The sequence below is a fragment of the Hyperolius riggenbachi genome, chromosome 12, assembly GCF_040937935.1.
Source record: "Hyperolius riggenbachi isolate aHypRig1 chromosome 12, aHypRig1.pri, whole genome shotgun sequence".
Taxonomy (NCBI): Eukaryota; Metazoa; Chordata; class Amphibia; order Anura; family Hyperoliidae; genus Hyperolius; species Hyperolius riggenbachi.
The window spans coordinates 112935474-112953223 of NC_090657.1; the positions used below are offsets into that span (position 1 = coordinate 112935474).

The 17750-nt window shown below is 42.2% G+C and overlaps 1 protein-coding gene across 1 annotated transcript in view; it reads left to right on the top strand.

Annotated features, from left to right (window-relative positions):
- LLGL2 (LLGL scribble cell polarity complex component 2) overlaps positions 1-17750 on the top strand; it is a 269216-nt gene that overhangs the window by 112852 nt on the left and 138614 nt on the right. Inside the window, 1 exon segment of the mRNA XM_068264456.1 lies at positions 9675-9967. Coding sequence (XP_068120557.1) covers positions 9675-9967 — 293 coding nt within the window.

Here is a 17750-nt window from a genome sequence, read left to right on the forward strand (position 1 = left end):
CTTTTATGGCACACAATGAAGGTCCATATAAGAATAGAGTGACAGCTAATACTGTATATACCAGAGGTAGGAAGGATTAGCTCACACTACAGTTAGTAAACATTTTACACTGTACATAGTAGGGGAAAAAGGGATCAGCACACTCTTCAGCTAGTTTACTATCTGTATAAGCACAGAGCAAAAGCTTATACTGCACATACAGGACTTCAGATCAAAATTTTATAGCTAGTCAGTGAAATTATCAAAATTAACCACTACTTTCCTTGGGGAAAGTCAGATTCAGAATGGTAATAATTACTTGCATGACTTGATTGATCAGTTATTTTTATGGTAGGCTGGTGGCGATTGGTTGATTCTAATGGCAGGCCAGCAATGATCGGTTTATTCTAGTAGCAGGCTGGTACTGATCGGTTGATATTAGTGGCAAGTAGTGAGTGGTCGATTCTAATGGCAGGCTTGTAGGGACCGGTGGATATTAGTTGCAGGCTGGTAGGGATCAGTGGATGTTAGTAGCAGGCTGGTAGGGATCAGGGTGCTAGTGGCAGGCAGTGATCCTTTGATTCTAGTGGTAGGCAGCGATCTTTCATGTCTAGTGGCAGGCAGTGATTGGCTGATACTAGTGGTAAGCAGTCATCGTGAAAGCATTTGAAAAGCTGATAATGGCTTATCTGAAATGCATCACATATCCCCTGCTGGTCTCCCTGTAAAGGGGCCCATACACCTAACGATTTTCCCGCCGATATACAGCAGATTCGATCACTGTGTTCGAATCTGCTGTGAAATCGTTGCGCAAACGCTGACTGAACCATCCATTTCCGTCCAAAATTGTTCGTTCCCATCGATCCGTCCGTGCGGAAGAGTTCGCTCGATCGCCGGCAGGTCGGGAGTGCGTCGGTAACGGCTTTCGAATGTCCGACCGACGCTAGCAGCAATACATTACTTGCTCCGCCGGCGCATGTCTCCGCTGTCACCGCTGCTCCTTCTCCACTGGGTTCCAGCAGGCTTCACTTCTTCCTTCCCTGACAGTAAGTTTAACAGTAAAGGGCCCTCTACTGTTTAAACTTTCCCGGACAGGAAGAAGTGAAGCCTGTCGGAACCCAGCGGAGGAGCAGCAGGGACACGCACCGGAGGAGCAGGTAATGCATGCGGTGGGGGGGGGGGGGGGGGGGGGCAGTGGCAGCTTAACAGATGGTGAACCTATTTCATGCTGAAATCGATTCACAATGTGTTTGCAGTAAAGGCAGTCATACGATCCCTCTCTGATCAGAGTGGGATCTATCTGTTGGGTCGATCTGATGGCAAATCGACCAGTGTATGGCCACCTTAATCTGCCTATAGGTCTGCAGACAGTGCTGTAAACTTGTCTGCATTGTTTACTAGAGTACCTAGACACCCTGGAACCTATGCCAGAATTTTATTTGAGGATTTCAGTGCTGCGTTCAATACCATTATACCATCGCTGCTACACTGCAAGCTCTCCCAACTTTGCATTCTTGAATCCATCTGCAAATGGATTACCAATTTCTCACTGCCTGCCTGTCATTAGTCATTGATTTTTCATTATTAAAGGGGAAGTGAGCAAATGCTATTGCAGAGATAAGGGTCTCCTTCCTGAACAGTTTTTAGTATTTCGTATAGCAGATACTGTTTAACTCTTCATAACACTGATATGGTTTCTACAAATAAGTATACGGACTGTAATAACAGCCTGCTAATTCAAACCCAGTTTATCACCTGGAGATAAAATGTCTCTAAAGCTGAGTCCTAATCCCCACATAGACAGTTACGGCCTCCGCCGCCTACCATATACATACATGCTGACATGGGCCATTTAAATTAATGGTTTATTTATAAGTGGCTAAGAGTGTGTTTTTGTTTTTTTTTTCTTTAAAGTGAACCAGAGACGAAGCACCCTTGTGTATTTTACCATAGAAATCAGTGGGAACATTAGAGAAAACATTTACCATGCTCTCTGTTCCATCCTCACTGCTAAAAGTGTCTGTTATCTAGCTGAGATAAGAATCCCGGACTGAGCATTGATTCTGGCTTTGCTATAATGACTCAGCTATAATGATTCCTGAGCAAAGCCAGCAGGGGGCAGGCTTGGACTTGAAGACAGCAAAGAACACAGTCTCAGCTATAATTATTCTGTAGCAAAGCCAGACCGACTGCTTAGTCGGGATTCTTATCTTAGAGGTGATAACAGGCAAATTAAACAGAGAACAATGTAACAAAGAGCAGATTAGGTGTTTACTGTCATGTTCCCACTGATTTATAAGGTAAAATACATGAGGTTGCTTCATCTCTGGTTCTCTTTAAGCACAATATTCACCTATAGTCCAATTGGTCAGTGGTAGTTCCTGAAACCTGAACGAAAACGAAGATGATTAACAATAAAGGACTTATCAGTATAAATAAAGCTATTGCTTAGTTTACCTTTTTAAAAACACTGCAGCTGGCATCCGGAATATCCTGTGGAGAAAGAGTGTACATGAGTTTACAGAAGAAATATTTTTTTTCTTCTTTTTTCTATTAATTTTTTTTTCTCTCTCCCTCTTTCTTACTCGTTTGAAGTATTGGCTGCCAGAGTACATTTTTAAGCAAAAGAGCCAAGTGGTACATTTTTATTATGGAGAAGGAGAGAGTTCAGATCCATATATTTAATTAACCATTATTCTAGCTAATACTTATTATTTATTAACTAATTTATTTATTAACTCATCTAGTACCATTAATGTATTAACTACCGGTAATTTCTTTATTTATTAATAGGATTAACTTTCTACCCTATTTATCTATCGACTATATTCATTTATTTTATCTATTTATTTTATTTTATTCATTATCTGAAATCTGGAATAACGACTGATAATCCAGTACCCAGAGTTTACCCACTAGGATTGTATTGAGAGTTTGGGTAATCCCTTGAAATGGGAGTAAAATAGGGTTTTGCTGGTCAGCAAAATTAGTCTTGAATAAGTGAGCATTTTAGATTTTTTTTTATTTTTTTTTGCTCTAAAGATGTCTTTATCTTTATGAACTGCATATGGGAAGCTGATAAACTCAAAGTGAAGATAAAAGTATTTATGTACTTCATAGTAAGAAGTCAGCAGTAAATCGAGTTAGATATTTACCGTGTAAATGTTCTGTGATTGTATTGCATGTTTCTTCTTAGCTCCAAGAAGTTTTGCTTAGATTGAATAACGAAGATTTCAAGAAGACTGACCTGTTCTAGATCATACTTTGTAGTAATTTGCATTGGTTGAAAGAAGCTGAACTTGGACCTATTGTTTTTCTTTTTCTCTTTGGTCCTAATAAAATTTTTGTTAAAATTTGTTCTGCGTCAGTGCCTGGTGGATTTCTCCCAAGTTGTCAAACAGATACTGGTTACATATATAGTGGGACAGCTTTCCTCCAGCAACAACTTGGAACTTGTGACCATGGAGATAATAGACTTTAGGAGACCCCCCCCCCCCCCCCCAGCACCTTTTCCTAACCATGAATGGATCTACATTGACCAGCGTAGTCATTCAAATTTCTTGGGTCCGCAATCTCCAACAACCAAAAATGGGACAAAAATGTTATCATCATCAAGAAGGTGTAGTAGAGGATGTACTACCTGAAAAGGTTTGGCATACCACAAAAAAAAACAATGGTGCAGTTCTGCACTGCAAACAGAGAATCCATCTCATGATGGATTCTCTGTTCGCAGTGCAGAACTGCACCATTGTTTTTTTGTGGTATGCCAAACCTTTTCAGGTAGTAAATCCTCTACTACACCTTCTTGATGATGATAACATTTTTGTCATCAATGACGGTCTGTAGTATTAAGAAATGTGAGACTGCAGCAAATCATCCGATCAGCAGAAAGAATGATCGGCTGTAGCTTACCTTCCCTGCAGGATCTTTAAACTAGCAGGTGCAGAAAGAAAGCAACCAAGATTGCCTGGGACCCCTGTCACCCTTCTCATTCCATCTTTCAGCTTATGTCTTCAGGAGTAAGATACCAGTCAGGCGCAACTAAAACTCCCAGGCACAGGAACAGCTTCTTCCCTCAAGCAGTAGCCCCCCCCCCCCCCCCCACCCCATTCTCCAACCACTCCTCCCAGATAGCATAATAGTGGTCAGGATTTACTATTCAGCATGTATATGTACAGTACATGACATGAGAAGCACATGGAACAGTGTCATTAGGGAGATATAGTAGAGTTTGGGGGAAGGGGGTTGGGATCTTAGACCTCCTCAAGTAGAACACGCCAAGAGGCCCAGAAACTAGTTGTGGTTGGACAATCCCAAAATATTCAGGTCAAGCAACCCGTATTTCCACAACCTCTAAAACAGTGAGGCGAAACCATAGGATAGAAGCTATGCAACCTTGTGAGTGTGCAGTATTGGAACATGAATATAACAGGGGTGTCTTTAAAAATATCAGAAAAGTGAAATCTTGCGTTTCTGGATACCAGAGATGTGGAGGTTGTTGGCAGGATTTTCGCGTGCTGTAGATAACTGAAGACCCAACTCCCCAAGCCTCCATGTAGGGCAACTTAACCTCATCCTTACTGTTAAGTAACAGATTATATAAAGTCAACAAGGTTCCTTTACGTCTAGCAAAACCAAAATATAGGGATTCAAAGCTTGTTAGTTCAAGTGGGGGAGGACACAGCAGTGGGAGGTCTCGCTGTGCTGCTGGGGTTAATTGACAGGCCATGCTCCAGGGTATCAGGTGCAGAACGACTTCCTGAAAACTAACAGAAAAGCCACCGTTGGCGATTCCTCACGCATGACAGCAGGGGATCCAGGCAGGCCCTGGTGTAAAAGTGACGGCAGCTGCACCTGCTGAGAGCCTGGGGTATATAAAATAATTATACTGATCAGCATGTACTGGACATGCTTTTAAAATTAACCAGAAATATTTTCCAGCCAGGTGGCATGGAAAAGTAGCTGGGTGGTGAAGTAGGGTCAAGCTGTTTGCTACTGGGTGAAGAAGTAAGGTAATACTGAGGGAAGAGGGAGAGCCACACTGGGTGCTACTGGTTGGGGAGGGGGAAATTTGGTTTGGAGAAAGAGATTCACATTGTGAATGCTCCCACAATGCTGCAGGCAGCACATTTGCGATATTAAACAAAGCACAACTGAGGTGTGATTGCTACTATACATTAGCAATGTCATAGTGCTTTGCTGATCACTGGTGGCGGTGTTAGTGCTATATAAATCCATTAAATAATAATACACATCATGCAATTTTCCGTCAGATTGGTGGTTTAGCCCAGTACCTTGAGCAGTACCCAAAATTAGAAAATTTCACTTACCTGGGGCTTCCTCCAGCCTACCGTAGGCCGCGAGGTCCCATGGCCAGCGTGATGATGCATAGCGGCCGGCGTGATGACTCGAAACGTCAGGATCCAGGAAGAGTCGGCCCGGGTGTCGCCGGTAATGAGCTGCTGGCGGGACACGGAGAGGAGCCAGGAGGCTGGGGGACCTCGTGGCCTACGGTAAGCTGGGGGAAGCCCCAGGTAAGTGAAATTTTTTAATTCAGGGTACTGCTCAGGGTCCCTTTAACAACCAAAACAATTATCACATTTCAGCGCTCTTCCCATTCATTCAGCGATAACTTTGTTACATATCACACTGAAATGATCTATACAGGTAGTCCCCGACTTACGAATGCCCGACTTACAAACAACCCGCTGAACTGTATGGATTGTGTTTCCATGGGAACAAGTCAAAACATTTTTTTTCAAATTGGAGTTTTTGAGAAAATCAATTTTAAAAAATGTAAAGAAAAAATGGCTTTTAAACTTGTATAAGAAGGTGACACAGAGAGGGGGACACTGGAGGCACAGGGGGGCACAGAGGAGGTACAGGGGACAGAGATGGCACACTGTTCCGACTTTATGAACAGAATCGGGGACTACCTCTATATTGATTTTTTTTTTCGCCCTAAATTAGGCTTCTTTAGGTGGTATGTTTTGCTAATTTTTATTTTCTATGAATTGTAAAGGGAATAATAAGAAAAAGACACTACAAGTCTGCTCCCCTCGTTTTTACATTTTTTCTTTTGGACTAAAGTATCCTTTAAAGTGTAACTGTCGAGCATATAATCAAAAATCAATTCTTTATTTTTATCTGGTAAACAAGTAATAAGGGTGCTAACAAGGCAATCCAAACGTTAGTCACTATTCCTTTTCTTGTTGATAAATGATCATTTACTTGACTCTTATTTGGTACACACACAAATTGGTACACAAAAAGGAAGTTGCAGGGCATGCTGGGTTGTCCTTTTTTTGCTTCTCCACTTCCCCTCAGACTTAATGCAACCTGCTCTGGTTTTCCACCCACCATACCTCTGTTCCTCTCAGATTGGACAATATTTCTCATGCTGAGACATAGGCCTGAACGATTTTCGGTTTTTAAACCGAAATCGCGATTTTCCCGTGGCGCCGCCTGTACCTGCTCTGCTCCGGATAGTGCTGCTCCAGTAGTCCCGATCCCCTCTGCTGTATTGCGCGGAGGCGTTGCCCAGCAACGATGGCCACCAGGAAGTGACGTGGTTCCTGTTACAGGCCCCGGCGTTACTGGGTGAAACACTGGCGATCTAGGAGCTGTGCGGGTCTTCCCTTCCGAATTCGGTAAGCTGGCTCCAGGCTAATGCACTCTTTTCCTTCCACCATAGGTATATACACTTGACCCAGGTCTCTCTATTCTGGACAGTGTGTTACACGCTTTCTATAACCTATCTTTTCCTCCCCCTTACTATTCCCACGCTGATTCATTTCACCCTTCAGAGTTTTCTTCGGTTTAAACTGAACACACTCATTTTCTACCTCATGCACACAGCACTTTTTATGTACCTATTAGGTGCATATTATCTACCTCAGACACTACACACTTTATATATTATGGCACTGCATGTACTGGTTCGTGGTGTATTTGTTCATCCACCATGATCATGTCACATTATTGTTGCATTTGTGATGGAATGAGCTACTGATTGATTATTTACTATTGTTTGACTGGCATATGGCGATTTTTGTTTTTGGACTGTTGTCAGCACCATGAATTATTCATTGCACTGTATTCCTATTTTAATTGATCATTTGTGATACAATAAAGATTGATGATTTGTTAGTATACAGTGAGTGGTGCAGAGTTTTGGAGAATCCCTTGTTTATTTGTGCTAAATGCAGCTCAGACGGCCGATAACGACCGCCTCAGTTGATTGTCAATTGTTTGTAACGCAACCCCGACCTCCAACACACGAGCAATCTGCCAGGCATATCCACTTACCCGAGTGGCCAACTTCTTTGAAAACACCGCTCCCACGCATGCACCGCTCCTTCGTTACTGGCTAATCTGTAGTGGGGGCACCTATAACTGGCTAACCTGTACTGGGGGCACCCATACTCACTATCGGAATGCTGATCCATCGTTGTGTATTAAAAATCGTGAATCGAAATCGCAATTTCTGGCAGAAATCGTGCAATTCAAATTTTTCCTAAAATCGTTCAGGCCTACTGAGACAATGCACTTTCTATAGTGAAGGGGGGTGGGGGGGGATTAAGGGAGGAAATGACATCAGGATTGATTTCAAAATAGCCACATTTTAAATGGGAAATGCTGAGGATTTTCTTTCTTTTTTTTTTCTTTTTTTTTCTTTTCTTTTTTTACTGTAGAAAAATCACTAAAATCTAAATGTGAACAGAGAATGACTCACCAAAAGAATAGAGCCATGCAAGTTATAACCTCTCAGTTCCTTTATAGTAGTTCCTGAGGTTTCGTCATGCTTTCCCTGCCCCTCCACGCCGTTAAAAGGAAGGAGCTGAATGGAGGGGGGGGGAGATGGGGTCTCTGACTTTAACACAGACGCTGCCCACTATACTGAACAAAGTGAAGATGAAAGAGTTTCAGCCTTGGAAGGAGGCTATAAATCAGGGCCGGGTGGTCAAATTAGTTACCTGGGCGGGCCACCCGCCTGAAAGGCCCTAGGGAGATCACGGAGTCTGGCTTTTAGAATTTTGAGCATTACTTTGCTAGAATTCGAGATAAGTTCCAATCCAGCGGCCAGTCTTGATTTTTCAATATTTAATGGCAAATTGCCAACAGTATTAATATCACACCCACATTATTTGCACAGACAAATACCAATAGCAGGAAGGAACTGATTCTAGTGGCAGACAGTTCTAATTAGACTGTGGTAACAAGTAATGATTGTTAGATTCAAGCAGCAGACATGTAGTAATAGATTTTAGTCGTAGGTAGCAGGATGCACGCAGTAAGTGACAAGTATTAGCAGGTAGTAGATAATACTTTGAGTAGGTGATGAGTAGTGGCAGTTGGGTAGTAGTACTAGTTGGGTGATACAGTGATCAATGAGAAGCAAATAATTATGAGATCATGCAGAATTCTGCAACTTTTTATGCAAAGGATGTCATTTAAAAATCAAACCAATCCCACATAGGCTTTATTCGATTGGTTCATCTTTAAACTGCATATGTATGCATGATTCTACTGGATATTGTCTCAGCATTATTTGCATCTAGTTTGTCCTGAGTGGGTGTTGTAGCGACAGCCAATGTATGTGTAGTAGTTACAGCAATGGGTAAGGAGTAGTGACACCTGGAGGTTGATGAGCAGTGACAGCAGGGGTGATGATTAGTAACTGCAGGAGATGAGCAAGGGGTTACAGCAGTTTTGCCTTGTGCTGGCTTGCGGGCACAGGGAATAGTGGTTGTCTATTCACAGATCACTTGTGAGGCCAAATCTCGAATACAGTTTTGTTTCAAGTACAACTAAATTAATCAGATGCAAGGTCTCACTCATCAAGAAAGGTTGGACAAACTGGGTTTATTTATCTTTGAAAAAAAGGCTGCAAAAGGATGACCTGTATAAATACATTAGAGGGCAATACATAAGCTTGCCAGATAAGCTTTTTGTTTCCAGCCTTGTGCAAAGGACGATGATCTGCATATGGAGGAAAAACGTTTTATCTTCTATTTAGCAATGGGTTCTTTACAGTAAGAGTAGTTATGGCGAATTCTATATCTGCTTTTAAAGGAGGCTTGGATGCTGTCCTTGCATTGAAGGACATCCACAACTTTAATTACTAGGTAATTCCTAGCAGGGTTGTTCAAGGGGTTTTATCTGACTGCCACCTGGAGTAAGAATAAAGGTTTTCCCTTAACAGATTAATTGGCCGAGTCTTTTTAGGATTTTTTTTCCTTCCCATGGATCAACTGCAGTGTGAGGGTATAGGATAGAAATGTACCTAATTTGTACATCTTTATTTTCCCCCTGATTGAACTTGTTAGGCTGGTGTATTTTTTTTAACCAATCAAACTATATAACTATGTCACAAGGCAGGGAAAGAGAGGGAGCACAAGCAGCCAGAATGAGACCCGGCTCAGTTGGAGCTTACAGGGGCGTTGTCTGGGAGCATCAAGGCCACCACAAATTCACCATTTGGATGGTGCTCCGGGCCATGCCTGGAATGACCATCTTTAAAAACAGCCTTGGTTATTAAACTTTGATATAGTGTCAACTTTTTCTATAGGATTCTAAAATCATGAATAAGTCATATAACAGCACCTATTTGAGCTAAAGCAATATTTCATTTTGACCGTTCTAACTTGAAAGGTTTTGTAAATCTGGTTTCTTCTGTTTTACTTCTACTAAAGATTCTTCTTCTGGAGCTTAATGATGAGCCTGCACAGCAAGTAGTGGATCAGACAGTGGTAGACTTGTTACAAGAACAAGAAGGCTATCGTTGGAAAGGACATGAGAGACTTCATGCGCGAGAAGATGCTTTACGATTCCCAGCAGGATTTCAGCCTTTCTCTTTGGTACAGTGCCAGCCACCAGCTGCTGTCACTTCTCTAACTTTGCACTCTGAATGGAGACTTCTGGCTTTTGGCACCAGCCATGGATTTGGAGTGTATGATTTTCAGCAAAGACGTCAAGTTGTGGTGAAGTAAGTGCTAACATTTTTTAAGACTTTCTTTTGTTTACAAGATTTAGTGAAAATTTCTTAAGTTAGTTTACCGTGTGCTGTGACAGTTTATACTTAAGTAGAACATAAATGCTTTTTGCTTGTCCTATCTTGGAAGCCCATTAACTGTTCTTGGTCGCTACATTTGCCTGTAAATAGAATTTGCGAGAAATCACGATTTAAGAACCTGTATTGAAAGGGATTTAGAGCCCTCCCAAATAGGTCTTTGAGATTACTATAAAAAAAAAATTGCAGAGGCACCAAGGCAGGATTAGGGAACAAAAGGGTTTCATTGGCACTTTGCAATATGCATGCTTTGCATGAAAACAATTGTATATGTACAATAAACCATAAACCGTATCAAAAATTCGGTTAACAAACAAGATAAGAACTGCAGGTTCATTTTTAACCTGAATCTGTCCATAAGTTGAAACATTGTGCCACCCAGGGCCGGATTTCTGGAAAGGCCACGGCCTAGGGCGATAAAATTAGATATGAAGGGCGGCATGACTTGGAGAGAGAAGAGGTCATATGTCAAAGTAAATCATCTCTTCTGGTCTCGCAGCGCAGCCATCCAGCGCCCTGCTCTGCACTAATAGCTGAATTTCAGAGTTCCCCAATCCCTGCTTCTCTCTCTCACTTCCTGATGTGTTAAAACAATCAGGATCAATCATAAAGGTCATCTGATAATCCATTCCTTTGTATGATGGACATACAGATCGATGTGAGAAATACCAGAAATTTACATTACAAAGCAGATAGAACTAAGTTCCGCTGAGTTTTAATGCAGGCATTCCCAAACATCAGTGAGCTCTGCAGTTTCTTCACCTCTTTTACAGCTTTGACACTGACCCCAGCAGTTGTTAATTTATCTAATCCTAATTTGACTGTTTTTCTTTTTTTTTTCCTAGTAGCAGTGGTCTCTTCTCTTCCTTAGTTAACTCTTTCCTGACTAATTTTCTGTCCTCCAGCTCCTACCATCTGAGACTGCAGGAATAAAAATGCTGTTTTCTTCCCTTTCATTGCTAAACTGTCATTTTAAATGACACCTGAGCAGTGGTGCTCATCCAATATTCGGGTATCCGAACTACCCAGATAATCTGAACTTTTTCCACTATCCGAACTTTGAATAGCAATTCGGATATCTTTTAAAATCTGAATAGCACTATCCGAGCAAACTCGGATTTCCCATCAGAGAGAGAGAGAGAGAGAGAGTCCCCACATCATTAAAAAAAAATTATGCTACATGCCTCATTTACCCTAAAAACGTTTTAAAGGCAATTTAAATAATCCTTCTTCAGACTTTGTTCCCGTATACTGCCAATAGGTTAGAGCACACCACCATATGTACATTCAGCATTCAAAAGAGAGGCATAGATTTTTCACCAAATATAAATAAATGTCATTCAGATGCTTTGAAGTGGAGCTGAACTCTTGCACAGGACAGAAGGAAAACAGAGATATGTACCATGTATGTATTTTTAGAGCCTGTCTAATTCCCCCTCCTCTGTGTCACAAGTTGTAATTTGATCTCTACACTGTGTCACCTGACTGCCACAACAGCTAAGCTCATTTGAAAGCACAGGATATTAAAAATGTCTGCTTCCATAAAAGCAGGAAGTAGACACACTGCAGATTTATTGCAGGATTTGTATCCGCTGTAACAAAGAAATGTTTTTATTTAAAGGTTATGTTGTTGCGTATCTTTTAGAGCAGAGAGGAAGTTCTGAGTTCAGGTCCACTATAATTACAACAGAACATCCAAAGTGGGTCTTGATAGGATGTTTGCTGTTCTCTGTTTTGGATGAACTTCTCTCCATTGCACTGCCCTGCCAGTTGCCACCTGTTGGTGGCTCCGACTGCAGCCAGTCGCACAGAGGACAAAGAAGCAGCGCTTGCACTGGCCACTCGCGCTCCCTGTAATTTCTCGCTCCTGCCCATGGCCGGTACAGTGTTATGCATTCTTGACAAGTACCGGTCATACATCAGTCATTTCTCACGTATGCATGCCCAGAACACTATCGGCTGCTGTGCACATTCGGGCAGGAGCGCAAATTACATGAATTATTTGCTGAATGGGGGGCAGAGCAGCATGACTGAGATAAGCCCATTCAAACCAATGATCGCTAGTCAGTGTTGGACAATTTTTTCTTGGGGGGGGGGGGGGGCTTGGTGACAGCAGGCCTAGGGCACTCGAAAGTACAAATCCGGCCCTGGTGCCATCTCTAGGATTAAACCCCCCCCCCCGATACCTCCAGTGTTCCCCTCTGTCTCACCTATGTTCCCCATGCCTTCAGTGTCCCCCTCTGGTCCCCCCCCCCCCCCTCCCCACTGTGTCACCTTTGTCCCACTGCGCCCTCAGTGTGCTGCAGCAAAATGTCATTTTACCAGTTTAAAAAAAAATGTTCTTTGAATTCTTTAAAATAGTTTTTTCTCAAAAACTACGTCTTTTCTAACTAGCCAGAATCATACAATCTAGAGGGTATGTTCTGCACAGGGAGAGGGAAGGGGGGGCAGGATGATTGTTTTCCGTTATTGGGTAAGGAGGAAGGGGGGCGGGTTTGGTCGGGTTATTCTCAAATGTTTTCTGATATAGTACTCAAGTTAAAGGGATGTGCGCATCCTCTCTCCTGCACATCCTGTCTCCCGTCACCGGGAGCGTCCTGTGCAGGCGCAGTGTCGTTCGTCTAGTTAGACGAAAAGAGAGAAAGTGGCCCGTGGCGGGGGACAGGAGGATATTTGTGGACCGGCGTGGGACAGGGCCTCTGCAGTGAAACTTAAATCTTTTTTTTAAACTTCTTAAAGGGACCTTTAAGCCAGGAATAAAAAATAAGTTTTACCTTCCTGGGGCTTCTACCAGCTCCCTCCAGCCGTCCCGTGCCCTTGCAGTTACTCACAGAGCCGCCGGTTCTCTGCCGCCAGCTAGTTTCGTTTTTGCTGACAGGTCCTTTAGGCCTGGCCACGTGTTATTTTCTTTGCGTTCCCATCCGAAATGACGTCCTGCGCAAAAAAGCCCGCCAACCCCCTGTCAGGGCCTGTCAGCAAAAAAGGAAACTAGCTGGCGGCGGGGAACCGGAGGCTCCGTAAATGACTGCAAGGGCACAGGATAGCTGCAGAGGGTTGGTAGAAGCACATGCAGAGGCTGAGGTCGTATGTTTTGGTGTAAAACTGATTTTTCATTCCTGGCTTAAGTGTCCCTTTAAAGAACCCCTTTAACAAAGTCTTTAAGGAGTATTGGATTATGTAAAATTTTTGAAAGACTCAGTAAATTTTATTTGAAGCAAAGCCTACAAGGTCTTTTTGAAAAAAATAAATAAAAATCACTTGTTCCCACAGAATTAAATTTCACATTTTCAGGCTGTAGGAAAGGCATTTTCTGTTCGTATCGACGGGTCATTCCTAAGTCAGGTATTTGTAAGCCGGGGACTACCTGTACATAATTTAAATGATTAAAAATATATTTTCATAGGAAATGAAGATCAATAAATGTAATATAAACTAAAAAATATGTATGTCCAAAATATTTAATTTAGAAATAACAATATTAATGATAATAGTAGCGCATCATAATTCTATTTTATTTACTGGATTTATATAGCGCTAACATATTACACAGTGATGGACAAGTAATAAGGTTACAGGCAAGATAACAGACAACACAATACAGGTAATGAGCAGTAAGATATATAATGCCAGATCATAAACTGGAGTAGTAGTCATCAAGTTCATGTTATGTGAGCAGGATGCACGATCAGGTAGAAAGGGAGGGCCTTGCCAAAGGCTTACAATCTGATATGTTTGCATTTCCTAAAAAAAATAAGGTCATAGAATAGATCGTAATAGATTTTTTTTTTTCTGCCAAGTACAGTGTGATGTACAAGGAATTATTGTTGACACAGACAGCTCAGCAACCTTTCATGTTGTACATAAGTTTGGGTACATACTGTACATCGGTACATACCCGAATATACCCGAATGCATGCTAAAGCAAGAAACCGCCCCTTTGTTAGCCGCAGTCTATAATCTAATTTTAACCTTCCCAGCGTTTAATTTCTGTGTGACTTTGTATCAAAAGCAGTACAATTTTTTTTAAGTGGTTTCTTTATATTGTAAGCATTATTGCAGAGCGCTTGCAAGCTGTCCGCAATCATGCTTACAATACTCAATTAAAAAAACACTTGTTTTTATTAAAATATTTTTCTTACTTTATTTGCTGATATTGGCAGCAGTGCCACTAAGCTAGCAGAAGCATTTTACATCCAAGCTGATGAAATAAAAGAGCTTATTTACACTGGTGGTGCCAGCCTTCACTTTGCTTTACAGTTCTTCGGACCCCAGAGTGCGGAGGTCTTTTTTAAGGTTTGGGCACACTCGTCCCCTTTTCAGTGAGTGCCACTCCCCTGCATTTGTTTGAAGCTGCTAAAAATATCTGGATCTAGGGATGGTCTCTTGAGTAGTGGCCTGATGATTGCTTCTTTCAAACAGGTAGCAAATGTCCCTGCTTTCAAGGAACAGTTTACTATTTTGTGAAATGCTGGCCTGATCAGGTCAGGGCATTTCAACATGAACTGTTGGGCCAGTGTCTAGGTCGCAGGTAGTCTGGCGAACTTTAGAAAGATGTTTGAGTTGTTGTCTTTCTTTAATTACCTTGAAGTCAGACCATGGTGGCATCCATTATGAGGCTCTGCATAGGTTTTTGGTGATCTGTATTTAATTGCAGACCAAATAGATGAGACTTTGTGAATAAGAGGGCACATTTCTAACATAGGTCCTTACAAAGAACCTAGAGCCAGAATATCAAACCCAGGATTCCTTTCCAGGCCTTTTAAATTACATTGTGGCACTTGCCAGAGGTGCCCCTTGTCACCACTGCTCTTTAATACTGCCCTTGAGCCTCTGCCCAGGTTACTTTTGAGCAAGATTAGCGGTATACAAATATTAGAGCAGGAGGTGGTGTCTGCCTTGTTTGGGGAAATAATCTTGCTCTTCTTAGATGATCCATATGATAAAGTCCCTTTGGTACTCAACATAATTGAGTGTATGGGAAGGCAATCAGGATTTAAATTTAATTCACACAAAAATGAACTGCTTTTTCTCTCATAGAGCAGATTCCAGGAGAGCTTAATTGCTAGGCGTTAAGATGGCACCTACTGACATAACATATTTGGGTCTCAAAGTAAACAAAGATCCCTTTCAATTTATATAATGGTATCACCCTGGTTATAAATAGTCATAGCGCAACTGGAAGGCTGGCCTTCTAATCCACTGGGACTAGTGGGGAGAGCTGCACTACTTAAAATGGTAAGCTTTGGAAAATTGCTATATCAGATGCAGGTCCTCCTGCTGCTCTTCAATCATTTAGACATTAAAGAGACTCTGTAACAAAATGTTCAGCCTTAGTTCTTCTATTCTATAAGTTCCTTTGCCTGTTCTAATGTGCTCTGGCTTACTGCAGCTTTTCCTAATTGCACAGTTGCTGTGTTATCTATGTTATAGGATCTAATCTGTTTTCTTCTGTCGGCACAGTCGGGCTAAGGCTGGAATGTGTGGAATGTGCAGGGCTGCTTGTGATTGGCTAGAAGATATACACACCCCCTCCAGGCCCCCTGCAGGCTCTGTATGACTCACACACTCTGCTTATGTGAGCCTATCACAAGCTGGTTAGTTTGTTTGTAAACACTGCCTAAAACTGGCAATTACAAGCCAGGTTTGCAGCAGAGAGTGGCAGAAACAGCACAGAAGGGCCCAGGAGAACATAATGAATAGAATGGTATTCTTTTTGCTGTAAAAATTTTACAGAGTACAGATTCTCTTTAATCGCCTGAATAGAACCTTCACATATTTTCTTTGATGTGGAAAATATGTTTCAGATTAAATTGAGCAGTTTACAATTGCCTAAGGATAGTGGGAGCTTAAGCATACTTGAAATTCGAAGGTGTATCATGGCGTGTCTAGTGAAACATGTAAGAGATTGGGTCTCAGGCGCAAGCTCCTTCTCCAGTTACAACATAGAAAGTGCCTTTGCTGAGCCATGGCACCTCAGGGGTACTCTGCATTTTGCCCTGGCCCACTTTGCCACTAAGACTTAAACACAGCCAACTCATGGGAGCTAGTTCTTTCCTGGAAAGACATTTGTAAATTGTTTGTTACCATGGGTGATTTCGAAAATATATGCCTTTTTGGGGACAGCCAGGTTTCACCCCAGGAATGGGGACTGGATGGGGATTGGCGAGATAGAGACCTTACAAAGTTATGGACGACTTTTGCTCTTGATATCAAATGTGTAACACCACCAGCATATTAAACAAATGCTTGCCCTAAATGCAGACTTGCTATATTGTGTTTGGAAGTGCATCTGCATATAAAAATTCTGGGACAAAGTGGAAACATTTTTGAAGATCATATGCAAAAAGGGAATACCAAAAGCCACACTGCCTTGACATGGATCTACTACAACGTTAATTGCAGACATTACACATCTCATATTAATGGCTGCTAGACATTCCATATGTAACAGGTGGATATATCCAACTACCCCCGTCCTTCAAGATTTACATGATGAACTTTTACATCTCCTCCAGCTTGACAGATTTGATGCTACTCTAAAGCTCCCTCTACACCATCAATACCCGTGGGGTACATTCATTCATACCCCGCGGGGTAAGACATGTGCCCTCGGAAGCTGCGGCTGACTTGCTTCCTGTGCCTGACATCAAAAGCCGCCGCCACGCAGCATGCAAGAATCATTAGTGGAACGCAGGCAGAGCCGGCGTCGGCAGCCAATCAGAGAGCCGTTCGGCAGAGGTGCGACTTTGGAGGCAGGGGCGGAGACGGACGAAAGGGAGCGGAGCCAGCAGCCAGCTAAGCCCGACTAGTGACAGGCGACAAGCAGTAGCCTTGTAGCCAGGTAGTAGTGTTGGGCAAGAAATTTTTTTTAAAAAGCTCATGCGCCCCCACCCTCAGGGAAAATCGTGCAATCAGCATGACATGGATGGGAGGGAGATTAAATAGACAGGATGGGGGCTTAATAAAATACAATATTGTGTTTTTTATGTATATGAGTACATAGTCATGTGCCTGCCTTTCCTCAGAGGAACTCACAATCTAATTCTACCATAGTCATAGGCTGTCTTACCATATTATGTATTTATAGCACTGACCTCTTCTGCAGCACTTTTAGGAGTACGTAGTCATGTCACTGACTGTCTTAAGAGGAGCTCACAATCGAATTCTACCATAGTCATAGCCTAATGTTCTACCATATTATTGTGTATTTATATAGCACTGAAATCCTCTGGAGCACTTTACAGAATACATAGTCATGTCAGCCAAAAAAGAGTAAAAGATGGGCACAGCTGCTTAAAAGCCCTTTATTGTGGGCGGGTATACACAGTGGTACAGATGTTGGGGGGGGGGGGAGGAATGCCTGAGAGCTGTTTTGCAAGTGTTACACTTGCTTCATCAGAGCCTCTGGCTTACACTTTAGTCCTACCATACTCCTAGTCTAATGTCCCCCCATACTATTATGTATTTATACAGCACCAACCGAAATCTTCTGCAGCACTTTACGGAGTACCCAATAATGTCACCGAGTGTTCTCAGAGGAGCTTGCACTCTAATCCTACTATACTCCTAGTCTAATGTTCTACCATATTATTATGTATTCATATAGGCTTATACATTTGGCTCCACCCATGACCATGCCCACATTCTATAGCATGGCCACACCCCTTTTTTGGCACATGCCACAGGTTTCTCTTTATAG